This window comes from Callorhinus ursinus, unplaced genomic scaffold, assembly GCF_003265705.2.
Source record: "Callorhinus ursinus isolate GAN/ISIS: 27379988/994484 unplaced genomic scaffold, GSC_fseal_2.0 scaffold63, whole genome shotgun sequence".
NCBI classification, from domain to species: Eukaryota; Metazoa; Chordata; class Mammalia; order Carnivora; family Otariidae; genus Callorhinus; species Callorhinus ursinus.
Genome location: NW_027397125.1, coordinates 4,508,835 through 4,523,880, shown reverse-complemented (window position 1 = coordinate 4,523,880; position 15,046 = coordinate 4,508,835). Strand labels below are relative to the sequence as shown.

The 15,046-nt window shown below is 34.3% G+C and overlaps 1 protein-coding gene across 15 annotated transcripts in view; it reads left to right on the top strand.

Moving 5' to 3' along the window:
* MLLT10 (MLLT10 histone lysine methyltransferase DOT1L cofactor) overlaps nucleotides 1-15,046 on the top strand; it is a 208,027-nt gene that overhangs the window by 131,782 nt on the left and 61,199 nt on the right. For 11 of the 15 annotated variants that reach the window (XM_073885578.1, XM_073885577.1, XM_025891913.2 and 8 more), the window contains 2 exons: nucleotides 9,522-9,774; nucleotides 12,833-13,402. In XM_073885578.1, coding sequence (XP_073741679.1) covers nucleotides 9,522-9,774; nucleotides 12,833-13,402 — 823 coding nt within the window. The remainder of the gene's footprint in view (nucleotides 1-9,521; nucleotides 9,775-12,832; nucleotides 13,403-15,046) is intronic. The other 4 variants (XM_073885587.1, XM_073885585.1, XM_073885586.1 and 1 more) reach the window with 1 other exon arrangement.

The following is a 15,046-nucleotide window of genomic DNA, read 5'->3' as shown; positions in this document are numbered from 1 at the left end:
TTTGCTAATATTTTATAGATGATTTCATCTATTTCTTGAGAGATGTTGTTCTTGTAATCTTTGTTTTGGTATTAGAGTAATATTGGCCTCCTGTCATGAAGTAGGAGGTATTCCCTCAGCTTATATCTTCTGAACAAGATTGTAGAAAATTGGTATAATTTCTTCCTTAAATGTGTGGTAGAATTTACCAGTGAACCCATCTGGGCTTGGTGCTTTCTGTTTTGAGGGATTATTAATGATTGATTCAGTTTCTTTTTTTAAGATTTTATTTTTAAGTAATCTCTACACCCAGCCTGGGGCTTGAACTTCCAACCCGGAGCTCAAGAGTCACATGTTCAAGAGTCAGCCACCTCCCCTCAAATTTCTTTTAAAGATTGATTGATTGATTGGAGAGAGAGAGTGGGCATATGGGGTTGGGTGGAGCAGAGGGAGAGGGAGAGAGAAACCAAAGCAGACTCTGCACTCAGCTCAGGGCCTGACATGGGGCTCAACCCCATGACCCTGAGATCACGATCTGAGCTGAAACCAATAGTTGGACGCTCAAGCGACTGTGCCACACAGGCGCCCCCCCCCAATTTTTAAATAGATATAAGCCTATTCACATTGTCTAATTCTTCTTGTGTGAGTTGGGCAGCTTGTATCTTTCAAGGGTGGGTCTCCATTTCCTCTAGGTTATCAAATTTGTGGTCTTGGAGTTGTTGATAATATTCCTTGATGATCCTTTTAATGTCTGTGGGATCTATAGTTATGTCCCCTCTTTGATTTCTGATACTAGCAATTTGTGTTCTGTCTCACTTTTCTAATTGTACTATCCAGAGGTTTATCAATTTTATCCATCTTTTCAAAGAACCAGCTTTTGGATCTGTTGATTTTTTTTCTATTGATTTCCTTCTTTAATTTCTTTGATTTCTGCTTTAGTTTTCATTATTTCTTTTTATTTTGAGTTAATTTGTTTTTTCCTAAAGAGGAAGCTTAGAGTATTGATTTAAGGTCTTCTTTTCTTTTATTTATTTTTTTTGTTTTATTTTTTTTTTCTTCTTTCTTCTTTTCTAATAGGTTTACTGCATCTCTAAGCACTCTAAGCAATGCTTTTGCTGCATCCCACAAATTTTAGGTTGTATTTTCATTGTCATTTAGTTAATAATATTTTAGTTAATACTATTCTCTTGAGCTTTCTTTGGCTTGTGTTATGTAGAAGTATGTTGTTTAATCTAGGCATTCTGGGATTTTCTAGCTGTCTTTCTGTTAATTGATTTCTAGTTTAATTTCATTTTGGTCTGAGAGCACAGTTACATGATCTCTGTTCTTTAAGATTTGTTGAGGTGTGTTTATGGCCCCAAGTGTAGTGTAGCTTGATGAATGTTTCATGAGAGCTTCAGGAGAATATATATTGTGCTGATATTGAATAAAGTAGTCTATAGATATCATTTATATCCAGTTGATTAATGGTGGTGTTTACTTCAGTTATGTCCTCACTGATTTTCTGCCTGGGGGATATATCCATTTCTGAAAGAAGAGTGTTAAAACCTGCATCTCTAAGAGTGGATTCATCTTTTTCTCCTTGCAGTTCTATCAGTTTTTGCCTCATGTATTTTGATCTTCTGGTGTTAGGCACATACACATTAAGGATTGTTCTGTCAAGAAGTTGCAATATTGACATTTTATCATTATGCAATGTCACTCCTTATTCCTGAAAACTTTCCTTGCTCTGAAGTCTGCTTTATCTGAAATGAATTACCTATTCTCACTTTGTTTTGAATTGGTATATTTAGACCATTTATGTTTAAGGTAACTATTGATACAGTGAGGTTAATATCTACCAAATTTGTGTCTCTTTTCTATTTGTTGCTCTTGATCTTTGTTCCTGTTTTTGTCTTCCAAATGTTTTCTACTTCTTGGGTTTTTTTGTTTTTGTTTTGTTTTCAGTTTTATATTTTGACAATCAGTGATTAGTTCTCATGCACATTAACTGTCTGTAGATTTTTTTTTTTAAGATTTTATTTATTTATTTGACAGAGACACAGCGAGAGAGGGAACACAAGCAGGAGGAGTGGGAGAGGGAGAAAGCAGGCTTCCCGCCAAGCAGGGAGCCCAATGTGGGGCTCGATCCCAGGACCCTGGGATCATGACCTGAGCCAAAGGCAGACGCTTAATGACTGAGCCACCCAGGCGCCCCTGTCTGTAGATTTTTGAAAGTGGTGACTGGTACATAGGTAATCAACATGTAGAGCTTGTTTGGTGAATCTTCATCCTCGTTATATTTGCTGGACAACTGCACACAGATACAGTATGGAACATTCCTTATTCCTTTGGCTCAGACAGCTTTGTTGAGCCTGGTGTCAGTGCGCACCTCTGGAGTTCCCACCCCCTTCATGGCAAATTTCTGGATCTCTTTGAGTGCATGAGGGGCAAGCTTCTTGAAACCCATTTTCTGGATGTGCTTATGAATGTTGATGGTATGTTCTGTGGTCACTACCTTGTTAATGGCGAAATGGCCCTTCTTCTCGCCACCTTTTGCAGGAGCCGTTCTGCCAGGCTCTAGCTGGAAAGGGAGGAGCACAAGGTATTGTGGGAGAGGGAGAGCAGCATAGCAAGTACAACTTCTAGGGGGTGCCTGGCGGTGGGTGGAAGGGGAGAGGCGAGGCTCTCTTTAAGGGTTTTAATTGAGGTTTTTTTTTTTTATGATTCCATTTTCTCTGACATCTCAGTTTTACCTTTTTTCATAGTTGCCCTAATCCAAGTTTACTTTCAAATAATATTATCCCACTTCACAATAGTACAAGTACCTTAAAATGACAAAATAGTCCTAATTCCTCCCTCCCATCCTTTCTGTCAGTGCTGTCATTCATTTCACTTATACAGAAGTGTATATAAGCATATATATGCCTAAGACTATATAGGCAAATATATTGTTGCTATCATTTTGAACATTGTTAGATTAAGTATAAGAAAAAGTCAAAGTTTTTATTTTACCTTCATTGGATTCATTCTCTGATACTTTTCTTTATGCAAATCCATGTTTCCGACCTGTTATCATTTCCTGCTCTCTGAAGAACTTCTTTTCCCACTTCTTGCAAGGTAGGCCTATTGGCAACAAATTCCCTCAATTTTTATTTATCTGAGAATCTTTGTTTCTCACTTTTGAAGGGTAATAGCAGTGTATAGAATGCTCGTTCTTTTTTTCCTCCTCTCAAAACTTTAAGTATTTCACATCACTCTCTTCTTGCATTATTTTTGAGGAGAAGTCAGATGTAATTCTTATCTTTCCTACCTCATGGCTAAGGCTTTATTCCCTTCCAGCTTCTTTCAGAATTTTTTCTTATATTTTTGATTTTGTGCAGTTTGAATATGATATGCCTTTTTTTTTTTTTTTTGGACGTTTGTCTCATTTGGTATTCTCAGAGCCTCCTGCATTTGTGGTATAGTTTCTGACACTGATTTGGGACATTCGTAGTCATTCTTGCTTCACATGTTGCATCTCTATTTTCTTGTCCCCTTCCCACCCCTTTTCTCCCCTCATCGCGTCTCATCTCTTCTCTCCTCTCAGTTTTCTGCGGGCTGGACCACAGTCCCAGAAGTGTTTACATAGGCATTTAATGCTACACGATCCGTTCTAAGCACCACTTCTGAATTTTGATACATTGTATTTTTGTTTTTATTTAGTTGAACAAATACCTTGTGGTTTCCTTTTGATTTCTCTTTGATCCCCGGGTTACTTAGAAGTGTGTTCCTTACTTTTCGGGTGCCCGGGTGGCTCAGTTGGTTAAGCGACTGCCTTCGGCTCAGGTCATGATCCTGGAGTCCCGGGATCCAGTCCCGCATCGGGCTCCCTGCTCAGCGGGGGGTCTGCTTCTCCCTCTGACCCTCCCCCCTCTCGTGCTCTCTGTCTCTCATTCTCTCTCTCCCAAATAAATAAATAGAATCTTCAAAAAAAAAAAAATAGAAGTGTGTTACTTACTTTTGAAACAGTGGGGACTTTTCATGTGTCTTCTTGTCACTGATTTCTAATTTAATATCTTTGTGTTGTATAATTTCTTTTAAGTTTTCTGAGATTTAAAAAAAGTGACACAGAACATGTATTATCTTGTTTAATTTTCTGTGTACCTCTGAAAAGAACGTGTATTCACTCTGCTGTTATATGGAGTTATTCTGTAAATGTAAGTTAAGTTGATTTATACTGTTACGATCTCTGTATGCTTATTTATATATATGTATATATGTATTTTCCATGTACTTGTTCAGTTATTGAGAAGAGGATTTAGATCTCTCTTACTGTAGTTATGGATTTCCCAGTTTTCTCTATTCTATCAATTTTATTTTGAAGGTCTCTTATTAGGTGTAAAAGTGTTTTGGATTTTTATATCCTCTTGATTAATAGGTTTCTTTATCCTGGCCATATTCCTTGTTTTGAAATTTATTTTGTCTGATACTAATATTGTGAATTCAGCTTTGTTTTAATTAGTGTTAGATTGATACTTTATTTCCCACACTCATACTTTTAATATCTTTGTGTCTTTATATTTAAAATGGGTTTCTTTTGGCAGCATATAGTCTTGAGTTTGTTTTTTCAGTATTTCAATCTCTGCCTTTTACTGGGGTGTTTAGTTAATTTACATATAATATGATTGATATTGTTGCATTTAAATCATTTGCTAATCCTTTTTTCTTGCCTATTTAATCTTTTTTTTCCTCTTTTTCTATGATTCCATTGTAGCTGAATAGTAATAATTGTTTGTTATTTTATTGATTGTTTTGGGGTGTATGGCATACATATCTTTTATCAGCGTTTGCCTTCAAACGGTATTATGCCATTTCACATATTATATAAGAATATACAATTCAGCAGTTTACATACTTGCATTCCCACCTTTTTGGGGCTTGTGCTATTTTTGTCATATTTTTACATATTTTATAAACCTCACAATTGTTACTAATTTGGTCTAAGCCATCAATTATAAATAGATTAAAGAATTAAAATGTCCTTTATATTTACCCATGTAATTACTGTTTCTAATGTTCCTAATTAGTTTGTTTAGATCCACATTTCCTTTGTTCTTTTTCTTCTACTTAAAAGACAACCATCAGCATTTATCTATTATTGTTTTACTGATGGTTAGTTCTTTTAGCTTTTTTATCTGAATGGCAGTTATAGTTGACCTTTTGAAGAATGTGGGGGTTAGGACCACTGCACAGTAAAAAAATCTCTATATAAACTTTTGACTCACCAAAAACTTAACTTCTGGGGCTCCTGGGTGGCTCAGTTGTTAAGCATTTGCCTTTGGCTCAGGTCATGATCCCAGGGTCCTGGGATTGAGCCCTGCATTGGGCTCCCTGCTTGGCAGGAAGCCTGTTTCTCCCTTTCCCACTTCCCCTGCTTGTGTCCCCCCCCCTGCCCCCCTGTGTGTCAAATAAATAAATAAATAAAATCTTAAAAAAAAAAACAACAACAACAAACTTCTAAGAGCCTACTGTTGACTGGAAGTTTTACTGATAACATAGTCAATTAACACATATTTTGCATGTTATATGTATTATATACTGTGTTCTTACAATGAAATGAGCTAGAGAAAAAAACATTAAGAAAATCATAAGGAAAACAAAATACATTTACAGTGCTGTTCTGTATTTATTGAAAAAAGCTGTGTATAAATGGAGCCATACAGTTCAAACTGGTGTTGTTTACAGGTCAACTATATTTTGCCTTTGCTTTTGAAAGCTATTTTAGCTCAGTATAGAATTCTAGGTTAATAGTTTGTTTCTCTTTGTCTTCTTGTTTTCTTTTTTTTTAAGATTTTATTTATTTATTTAATTGAGAGAGTGAGAGAGACAGTGAGAGAGGGAACAAGGCTCGATCCCAGGACCCTGGGATCATGACCTGAGCCGAAGGCAGTTGCTTAACCAGCTGAGCCACCCAGGCGCTCCTGTCTTCTTGTTTTCTAACTTGCATTGTTTCCATGAGAAATCTGTTCATTTTTGTCTTTTAACTCCCTGACTGCTTGTATCATTTTCTCTTTATTGTTGGTTTTTAATGGTAAGCAGTTTGTGATGTGTATTCATGGATTTTTCTTCATGTTTCTTGTGCTTGGGGTTAGTTGATCGGTAGGTTTATTGTTTTCATCAAATTCTGTAATTTTTTTCTGCTTGTTTCTTAAATATTTTTTTCCATCCTACTTTCCTTTGGGTATTGCATGTAAATTAGGCTGCTTAACATTGTCCCACAGCTCACTAATCCCCCTCCCCAAACTCCCTTTTAAAATCTTCATTGCTTCTGTGCTTCATTTTTGAGAGTTGGCTGAGTAAAAAATTTGTGACTTTTATGAGACACTTGAATATTACATAATTAAGAAATATTTAGCCAGCATTATTATATTTCATCATGCTGGTGGAAGATAGAGCTGTTGGTTGTTTCTCTTCTCTCTGCCTCTTTCTCCTGAATGTGGATTATAGAGCTTTGTAGAATAATCTAAGGCAGCCATACTTTTGAAAAAAATCTATTTTTTTGGTCTATTATAGAGTCATTGTGAATTCTGAGTCTGATTTAAAATATTTTGAAGTTGGGTGTATTTTTTGCTCCAGTGAATGTTATTTAATAGGTATATTGGCATTGTGTCTTATCTGAGGACTAATAATTGTAGCTAGCCACAAAACAAAAATCATACATATTCTAAATATTTATTTTAAAAGATTCATTAAGTTGCCTGTAAATCACTGTATAAACCAAAATAGATGTTCATTTCCTCAGAGACTCTCAATATGGCCAATATGCCGTTTCATCTGTAGTGGAAAAGGGGTGGGGGAACAACTCTTCAGTCAAGTACCAAATGAAGTAGTTAGTTTGTATTTTATGGGTTAATTTACATGGAAAATGTATATTTTTAAGCACTAGAATTGCTCTCAGAGCAGTGAGATGCTCATACTATGAGAGTTATTTAGGTTGTGAAACTGAGGAAAGAACAGATTTTTGGCATTCATTGTGTCTCTTTCAACTCCTCCCCAATACCCTCTCCTTTTACTTCTTTTTCCACCTCTTGATTTTGACTGAATCGACTGTAATGGAATTTTTATTTATCTATTTTTAAAATTTTACTTATTTATTTTTAAGATTTTATTTATTTATTTGACAGAGAGATAAAGAGAGAGCACAAGTAGGCAGAGTGGCAGGCAGAGGGCAAGGGAGAAGCAGGCTCTCCGCTGAGCAGGGAGTCCGACGTGGGTCTCGATCCCAGGACCTTGCCATCATGACCCGAGCCAAAGGCAGCCACTCAACCGACTGAGCCACCCAGGCACCCCAGTTCCATATAATTTAAACAGCATATTATGGAACAGATACTCTTAAATTTTTAAATTAACTTACAGAGGTGAAGTTAAGGTTGGAGGTCTCTCTTTGAGTAAAACCGTATAGACTTTTTCCCCTTGTTGTTAGGTGTAATTTTTTTAAAAGAACTGTTAGAATCTTCAACTAAAGCTTTATTTTTTCTTGTAAGGAAATCTCTGGTATCTTTTCAAGTTAGAAGATGTCTAAGTTTTTAAAAAATAAAATGCTATTGCCTTGTCTTAATACAACTTTAGTCACTGAAATTTGCTTAATTTTCATTCATTCCTTTCTTTTTAATACCTTTTCTTCCATATGCCATATTTTCCTTGGATTTATGGACATACTTATACTTCAGGGATAAGCAGGGACATTCTATTAAATGAATGGGAAAATTGACCAACCCCAGTTTAGATTGGTATGTGGAAGTGGCTAGTATATTTCTGTGTTTGGTTCTCCACCTGGTTTTTTCTTCTTTGCTTATTTGATATATGGACAAAGTACCTGAATGAAGAACATCACTGTATTCTCTTTAGATGACATTTATTTATTTATTTATTTTAAAGCTTTATTTATTTGTTTTAGAGAGAGGGAGATAGAGTGTGCGCACACGTGAGAGGCAGAGAGCATCTCAAGCTGACTCCCTGCTGAACATGGAGCCCAACACGGGGCTTGATCTCAAGACCTGAGCCAAAACCAAAAGTTGAGTGCTTAACCAACTGCTCCACCTAGGCGCGCCTCTAGATGACTTTCAAACTTCACTAGGCTTGTATATGAGTGAGGTGATGAGCCTCAGGATCAACTCGAGTTATTAGGAAGAAATATATTTGAAAAGTGAAGTGGTGCGGTTTCCAAAGTGACCTGCCCAGCATGGAAAAGGTTCATGTTTCTAAAGTAATCCACAAAGTTTAATCAGCTTACTTAAACATGATTGGCTTTCTCCTAAAACTGACTTTGAGAACTTTGTTCTCTTTTGCGGACTCTCGCTTATGAGAATAGTAATTTGTTTTTTATGAGATAATGTCTTCTGTATTTAATGATTAAAATCTGTTTTGCAGTGAGATGATGTTGGGGGAGGATGGTATGGGGGGCAAGTAGCAGAAAAGTAGTAGTAACGAGTATTTCGTTTTCAAAACATTTGAAGTCTTTCATTTCTCATTTTGAAGATTGATTTAGCTAAAAATGCCAACCATTTTGAAACCTGATTTTATCATTCATTTCTCATTTTCCACCTTTATCTGATGGTTTGTATTGAGTGGTGGTTATGTGTGGGAAATTTCAGTTTTATTTTCTGATTTTTTATTTGTATTACATCAGAGATTTTAGATAGATGTATCAGAAAAATACTCATTTATTTATTCAATAGAAATTCAGGGCTGTTTGTCTTTCAGGCATTTAGTGAACTTAAACAGTGGCAACAAAAATCCCTGACCCAATGGACCTTATAAGCCTTTTATTTTGAAGTGTGTTGATTAATGTACATCTGTTAGAACACATTTTCCTAGTTGTTTAATTTACCATTATTTACATATTCTCTGTCTTAAAATGATTATTAAAAACTGGAAACTAATTGTTGAAACATCTTTATTTTGCATTTTTCCCTAACATATCTGGATCAAGGGGATGACTGAGAATCCATAGGGGATAATAATACTTCTAATTTTTAAAAATCTTAAACTGCAAAGTATAACTGTTCTTTCTTCTTAATACTTGGAAGAGACTGATTTCTATTTTAAAGGGTTTAATCTTTTCTGTTTTGAAAAGATTTTTAAATTTTAAAAAAATTCTTGCTCTGACCTGTGTTTATAATCTCATGGATATAGTCCTCTAAGGAATTTGTAGCACCTTATTTCTCTCTCATTGTTGCCTTTGTGCTGAACATTAAAGCTGATTTTAATTTCATGAGTAGGAAGTAGTTTTTTCTTGTTGAAAATGATGTTGCTTGAGAAACAAGTTCCTTCATTACTACTTACTGTGTGTTGCTGAGTAACTATGACTAATGTGTACTTTTACTAATTGCTGCAGTTTAAAGGTATTTGCAGTGGATTCAGATAATTGTTTTTACATGATTTTCTTAGGTGGACTCACTTTTATAACTGAAACTTTCGTATGTTTTTCTTACAAGTCTAATTATTATTATTAATATGCCCCCCCCCAGCCAAAATCTAATCAATTATTTTTCAACTTCCTTTCTCAATGAAAATGTTAGACTTATACAAGCACTAGCAGCAACTCTATTTCTGGATCATTGAAGCGCTTGGAGGATACTGCAGCTCGATTTACAAATGCAAACTTCCAAGAAGTCTCTGCGCACACAACTAGTGGAAAAGATGTTTCAGAGGCTAGAGGGTCAGAGGGCAAAGGGAAGAAATCTTCAGCTCACAGCTCAGGTCAAAGGGGAAGAAAACCTGGTGGAAGAAATCCAGGAACGACTGTGTCAGCAGCTAGTCCTTTCCAGCAAGGTATTAATTATGATGTTTTAGTTAAAATAATTGTTCTTGCGATGATCAATAGCAGTTAAGTTTTGTAAAAGAACTTATTTTTTATTTATAACTGATGGATTATTGGAGATTATTTTATGATTAGTTGCTGTAGTAAGATTACTTTGAAGACTAGCGTTCCTTGTTAAAATGTTTCTGGGACCTTTTATGTTATGACGTGTGCTTCCAAAGCTGAACTGTAATTTTAATGTTTAAATAGATGTGGAATAAAGTTTAAGTTTGGGGAGAAAAAACAATAAAAGCTGGAGTTTTCCTTTCTGCTCTATAGAACAGTCTTTCTTCTTAATGAATTGTTATCATTTACCTGTCCTAATTAAACACTAAAATAGTTGCATATATTCTTAGTAAGTAAACAAGTACTGGGTAATTTGTAAGGAATATAAATAGTTCTCAGTAAATAATTTTTAATTATTAATGCATTTATTATAAAGCTTGAAGTTTAAAGTAGAATTTTACTAAGCTTACATATCTTTTGGTAAGGCTACTACAACAAGATGCCCATTTAATTTTGAATTTCAGTTTAACAACAAATTATTTTTCAGTGTAAGTATGTCCCAAATAAATGCATGGGACATATTTATACTGAAAAAAATAACTGTTGTTTAAAATTCAAAATTAACTGGACATGCTGTATTTTATATGGTAACCCTGTTTTATGGACAACAGAATAACTCAGCTAACTTTACAATCCATTAGCCCTGTGTTCTAGGTTTTTATTTTGTGTTTTTAACTTGAACATAAATATTTTGAGAAATATAAATGTTAAAAACTGTTGGAGATAAATATATTAGTAAAGTATACAATAAATGCCTCTTCCCCCCATTTTTTTTTTTGCCCATTAGGAATAAATGAGGGGGAAAATTGTCTTTTTCTTTCCTTTAAGCTTTTGCTGATAATAAAAATTTGAATATATAGAGAGATTGCGTAGTCTGCTGATCTTTTATTAAAAAGTTTATATGTATATTTTAAACTAAGGTATTTTGTGCCTCAAGATTTTTACGTCCTAGACTTTTTTTTGCCTTATATTACAAAGAATTAGACAAGTAGAAAAGAAATACAATGCCAAATTTGCTGTTTTATTTTAATAAATTTATATTTGTTGTTATTTTTATGCCACTGTGGAAAATAAATCGTAAAACCTTAATTATTTTTAATGTAACTTTATTTACATTTTGAATGTCATATTAGAAGAATTCAGTCATCTCTTTGATATAATTAAGACCTTATTTTCCACTGTTAAAATCGCATTTTTCAGTTTTTAATCTTTGAAGTACTAATCCATTTAGAAAAGAAATCCCTCATTTTCTTAACATTTACAACGTTGAATTGTCCTTTCCTGCCTCTGTTGAGACATGGTATAGAATGTATTATGTTTTCATATCTGAGGTAATATTCTATAAAAGTTTTAAAAGTTGATATTTAAAGGTAGGGTGTTTAAGATGCTTGGTTTTATTTTTTTCATTGCAGGTGGTATGTGAATTTTAGAAAATATATGTTAAAGTATTGCATATACTAAATGTTTGAAAGTATTTGCTACCCTGTAGTGAGCTTTTAACACCAGCTGTAAAAACAAAAATGTGTGGAAAAAAGACAGATGGTGACAGATCAGAATGGATAATAAAGAACTTCTTTATAGTTGCTAATTAAGTGGCAAATTACAGTTATCCTTAAATGATTGATGTAATGTAAATGGCTTCTTAATATGTATGTTTTTCTATATAGACATAAGTTGAAAATGCTCACATAGGTACAAAAAATTTTGTAAATGAATAAAATGGATATTCTCTTCAAAGAGTTAAATTTTAGACTTACTAATGTTCTTGCTTAATAAGCCATTTCAGAAAAGCTTAAAATTTAAAATTCAAAACCTTGAGACTTTAGTTAAATTCTCTCTTGTGTGTAAGGAAAAATACTGTTGTAAATATTTAGGTGGATTTATGTGTGATTACTTTTGAATGTGCTCTACAATAAAATTTAACCCTTAGCTTGAAATTTCCCTTCCATTCCAATGAAACACTTTATTTTGAGCTTTTGTTTTTAAATACATTAGTTAAAATATGATATAGTTTAAGTTTTATGAAACAGTAGATGTGTGGTCACAACTGAGTCTAAACACTTGTCACTAATGTGGTGAGCATGAAGAGACGGTTTGGTGAATTAGGATGGTGGACCAAACTATTGTTTCATCCCAGCCATATTATTTTTCTACCAAGTAAATAACCTTTTAGTCTCATAATGACATAGTGGGCTAGTAATGTTCTTGAAAGAGTGAGGAGACAAGCAGTTGTGAGCGAGATTCATGAGTGTGCCTCTCCTGTGATTTTACTTTCATAAAAGCAATAGAAGAATGTTAGTGGCTGGTTTCTTTATGCAGCTCTATGGGTAGTGGACTGGGAGAAGGTTAGGTATATAGACTAGGTTCCATGTAATCATTATTATTAAATCCATGTTTTGGTGGGGTAGATTTAACTGAATAATAATATTCACTAACATTATCTTGAAGTTAAAACTCAGAACTTAAAACCTAAGCAACAACTTTTGGTTCTGGGTGTGTCTTGGGAACATTTAAATCAAATCTTCAGTAATTGAAAAAGAGGAAGTTCTAGAATACAGTAGTAGTCTTGTCAAACTCTTTGAGACTTTGCTGTTCTTCAGTCCTTCCTCAAGCATACACAGGTATTTGGGGGAACGTTGAGGAATGTTGCCATAGTAAAAGGTAGGTTAAATAAAGCACATCTTACATCTTGGTCATTGTAGAACTAATAGCTTGCAACTCGAGTTAATATTCAGTTTAATAGCTATGAAATGACAAATATTTTTTAAAAGATAATTTTATAGATCAACTTGATTTCATTAATGACCTTTTAAAAATTCTGTTACATAGTGATGTCCTAAGTTTTATAGTTAGTTTTTTTTCTTCATCTCTTTTTGATGATTGTGTCATTTCTACTGCTCGTGGGAACTTTTGCATCCAATTTTTTTCTTTTCCTACCCCCCCCTTTTTTTTATTTTACTACAGGCAGTTTTTCAGGAACTCCAGGCAGTGTAAAATCATCTTCGGGAAGTTCAGTACAGTCTCCCCAGGATTTCTTGAGCTTTACAGACTCAGATCTACGTAATGACAGTTATACTCACTCCCAACAGTCATCATCAACCAAAGATGTACATAAAGGAGAGTCTGGAAGCCAGGAAGGGGGGGTAAATAGTTTTAGTTCCATAATGGGTCTCCCTTCGACCTCAGCTGTTATTTCACAGCCTAAAAGCTTTGAAAATTCACCTGGAGATTTGGGTAATTCCAGCCTTCCAACAGCAGGATATAAGCGGGCTCAAACTTCTGGCATAGAAGAAGAAACTGTAAAGGAAAAGAAAAGAAAAGGAAATAAACAAAGTAAGCATGGGCCTGGTAGACCTAAAGGAAACAAAAATCAAGAGAATGTTTCTCATCTCTCAGTTTCTTCTGCTTCACCAACATCATCTGTAGCATCAGCTGCAGGAAGTGTAACAAGCTCTAGTCTTCAGAAATCTCCTACATTGCTCAGGAATGGAAGTTTACAAAGTCTTAGTGTTGGCTCATCTCCAGTTGGTTCAGGTAGGGATTTGCCCATTGTTTTTCTTTCTTATTCCCGCCACCACCACCCTTCCTTTACCCCAAAAGGGAAATTCATTTTAAACTATTGTTTTGTTAATACATTGAGTTGCTAAGTGACATTTACTTGTCTTAATGAAAAAAATGTGTTAAGATCTTAGGAAGACGATTTGGTGTTTAGACAGGATGTTTGGCACTAATCTGATAGTTTACTTAACTAACTATAGGCTAAATGGTTTATTGGTCAGTCATTTCTTACGAAATACCTGGAGTAATTTCCCATTTTTGTTTTTGCTTTGCCTGCGCAGTATTTTAAACCCAACTCCGAAGTCACAATTAAGGTGTGAGAGTTTTGCATACTTTGCACTATGTTTTTGATTGGTGCTTGTTTTTGAGCTTTCATTTTCTAAAGTTTAATTAGTCTTCCATTTTCTCAACACTTCCTCACACAGATTCTATTTGAATTATCCATCTGGAATATTTTTCAGTGGTAAAATGATTTAAACATATGAACTTTTAACAGTCATTTTATTTCAGAAGATAATCTGAAATGATTTATATTCATTTTGTTTTCAAGTGTGTTTAACAGATTTTTACCATTATCTTTATTATAGTAGGAATGAATTTATATATGTTGCTATTCACATCATAGGGCTGCTTCTTTAACCTATATATTATGAATATTGTCAATTCTTAAAAATTTGAAGTTGCATATTTTTAGACAAAAACTTAACAGTTTAGATATTAGCTAAATGTCAACATTTATCATTTAAACTGACCTTGAATTTGAGGTAAATGGTTTTAAATAAGTGTTGTAAACCTCACCTGTTTTGATTTTAGATTTCTGATTGTGGAAATGATGAGATTTTTGGCTAAAATAAACTTACGGATTTTATCAGTTCTATTAGTTGGTGGAGAGGATAGGTAGGAAATGGTATGGAAATATAATAAACACAATTTAAATGAAGAATGTTCATGTGTATTTTATAAATACAGACTTTTGGATTTTTTTTTTATAGTTGTGCAGACATTAATTTCAGTAAGTAAACAGATATCATTCTAAGGGAGAAAAGAGCATATGTAAAGGTCAGATGTGAAAATTATTAACTATTGCTATTATTGGTGCCAGGTCTATTAATGCTTTATATTTATTATCTTGTTTAATCCCCACACAGTTTTATGAAGTGAGGGCTATTTATTCCCCCTTTTTACAGCTGATAAAACTGAGACCTGGTTAGGTAAAATAAGCTGCCGAAGATCACAGCTGGGGATTTCTTTGTTTTTCCTAGCTAGCTTCAGTGCCACCTTGGACCTGTTGGACAAGTTGTTTGTTTTTGAGAAATGAGTGGAAACTGTGACAGGATTTTTTTATTAGAAGCATTAAGGATGGGTTTAGACTAGACCATGATTTCTTAGTCTTGGCACTATTGACATGTTGGTTGGGATAGTTACTTGTTTGCAATCCTGTCCTGTGCATTGTAGGACATTCATCAAGATTCCCAGCCTCTACCCACTAAGATGCTAGTAGCACCCAAAATTTCCCTTCACCCCCCGAATAGTGACAAAAAATGTTGGGGGGAGGGTGCAAAATCGCTCTTGGTTGACAACCACTGTTTTCGAGGGGGAATAATACAAATTGTAATGAGA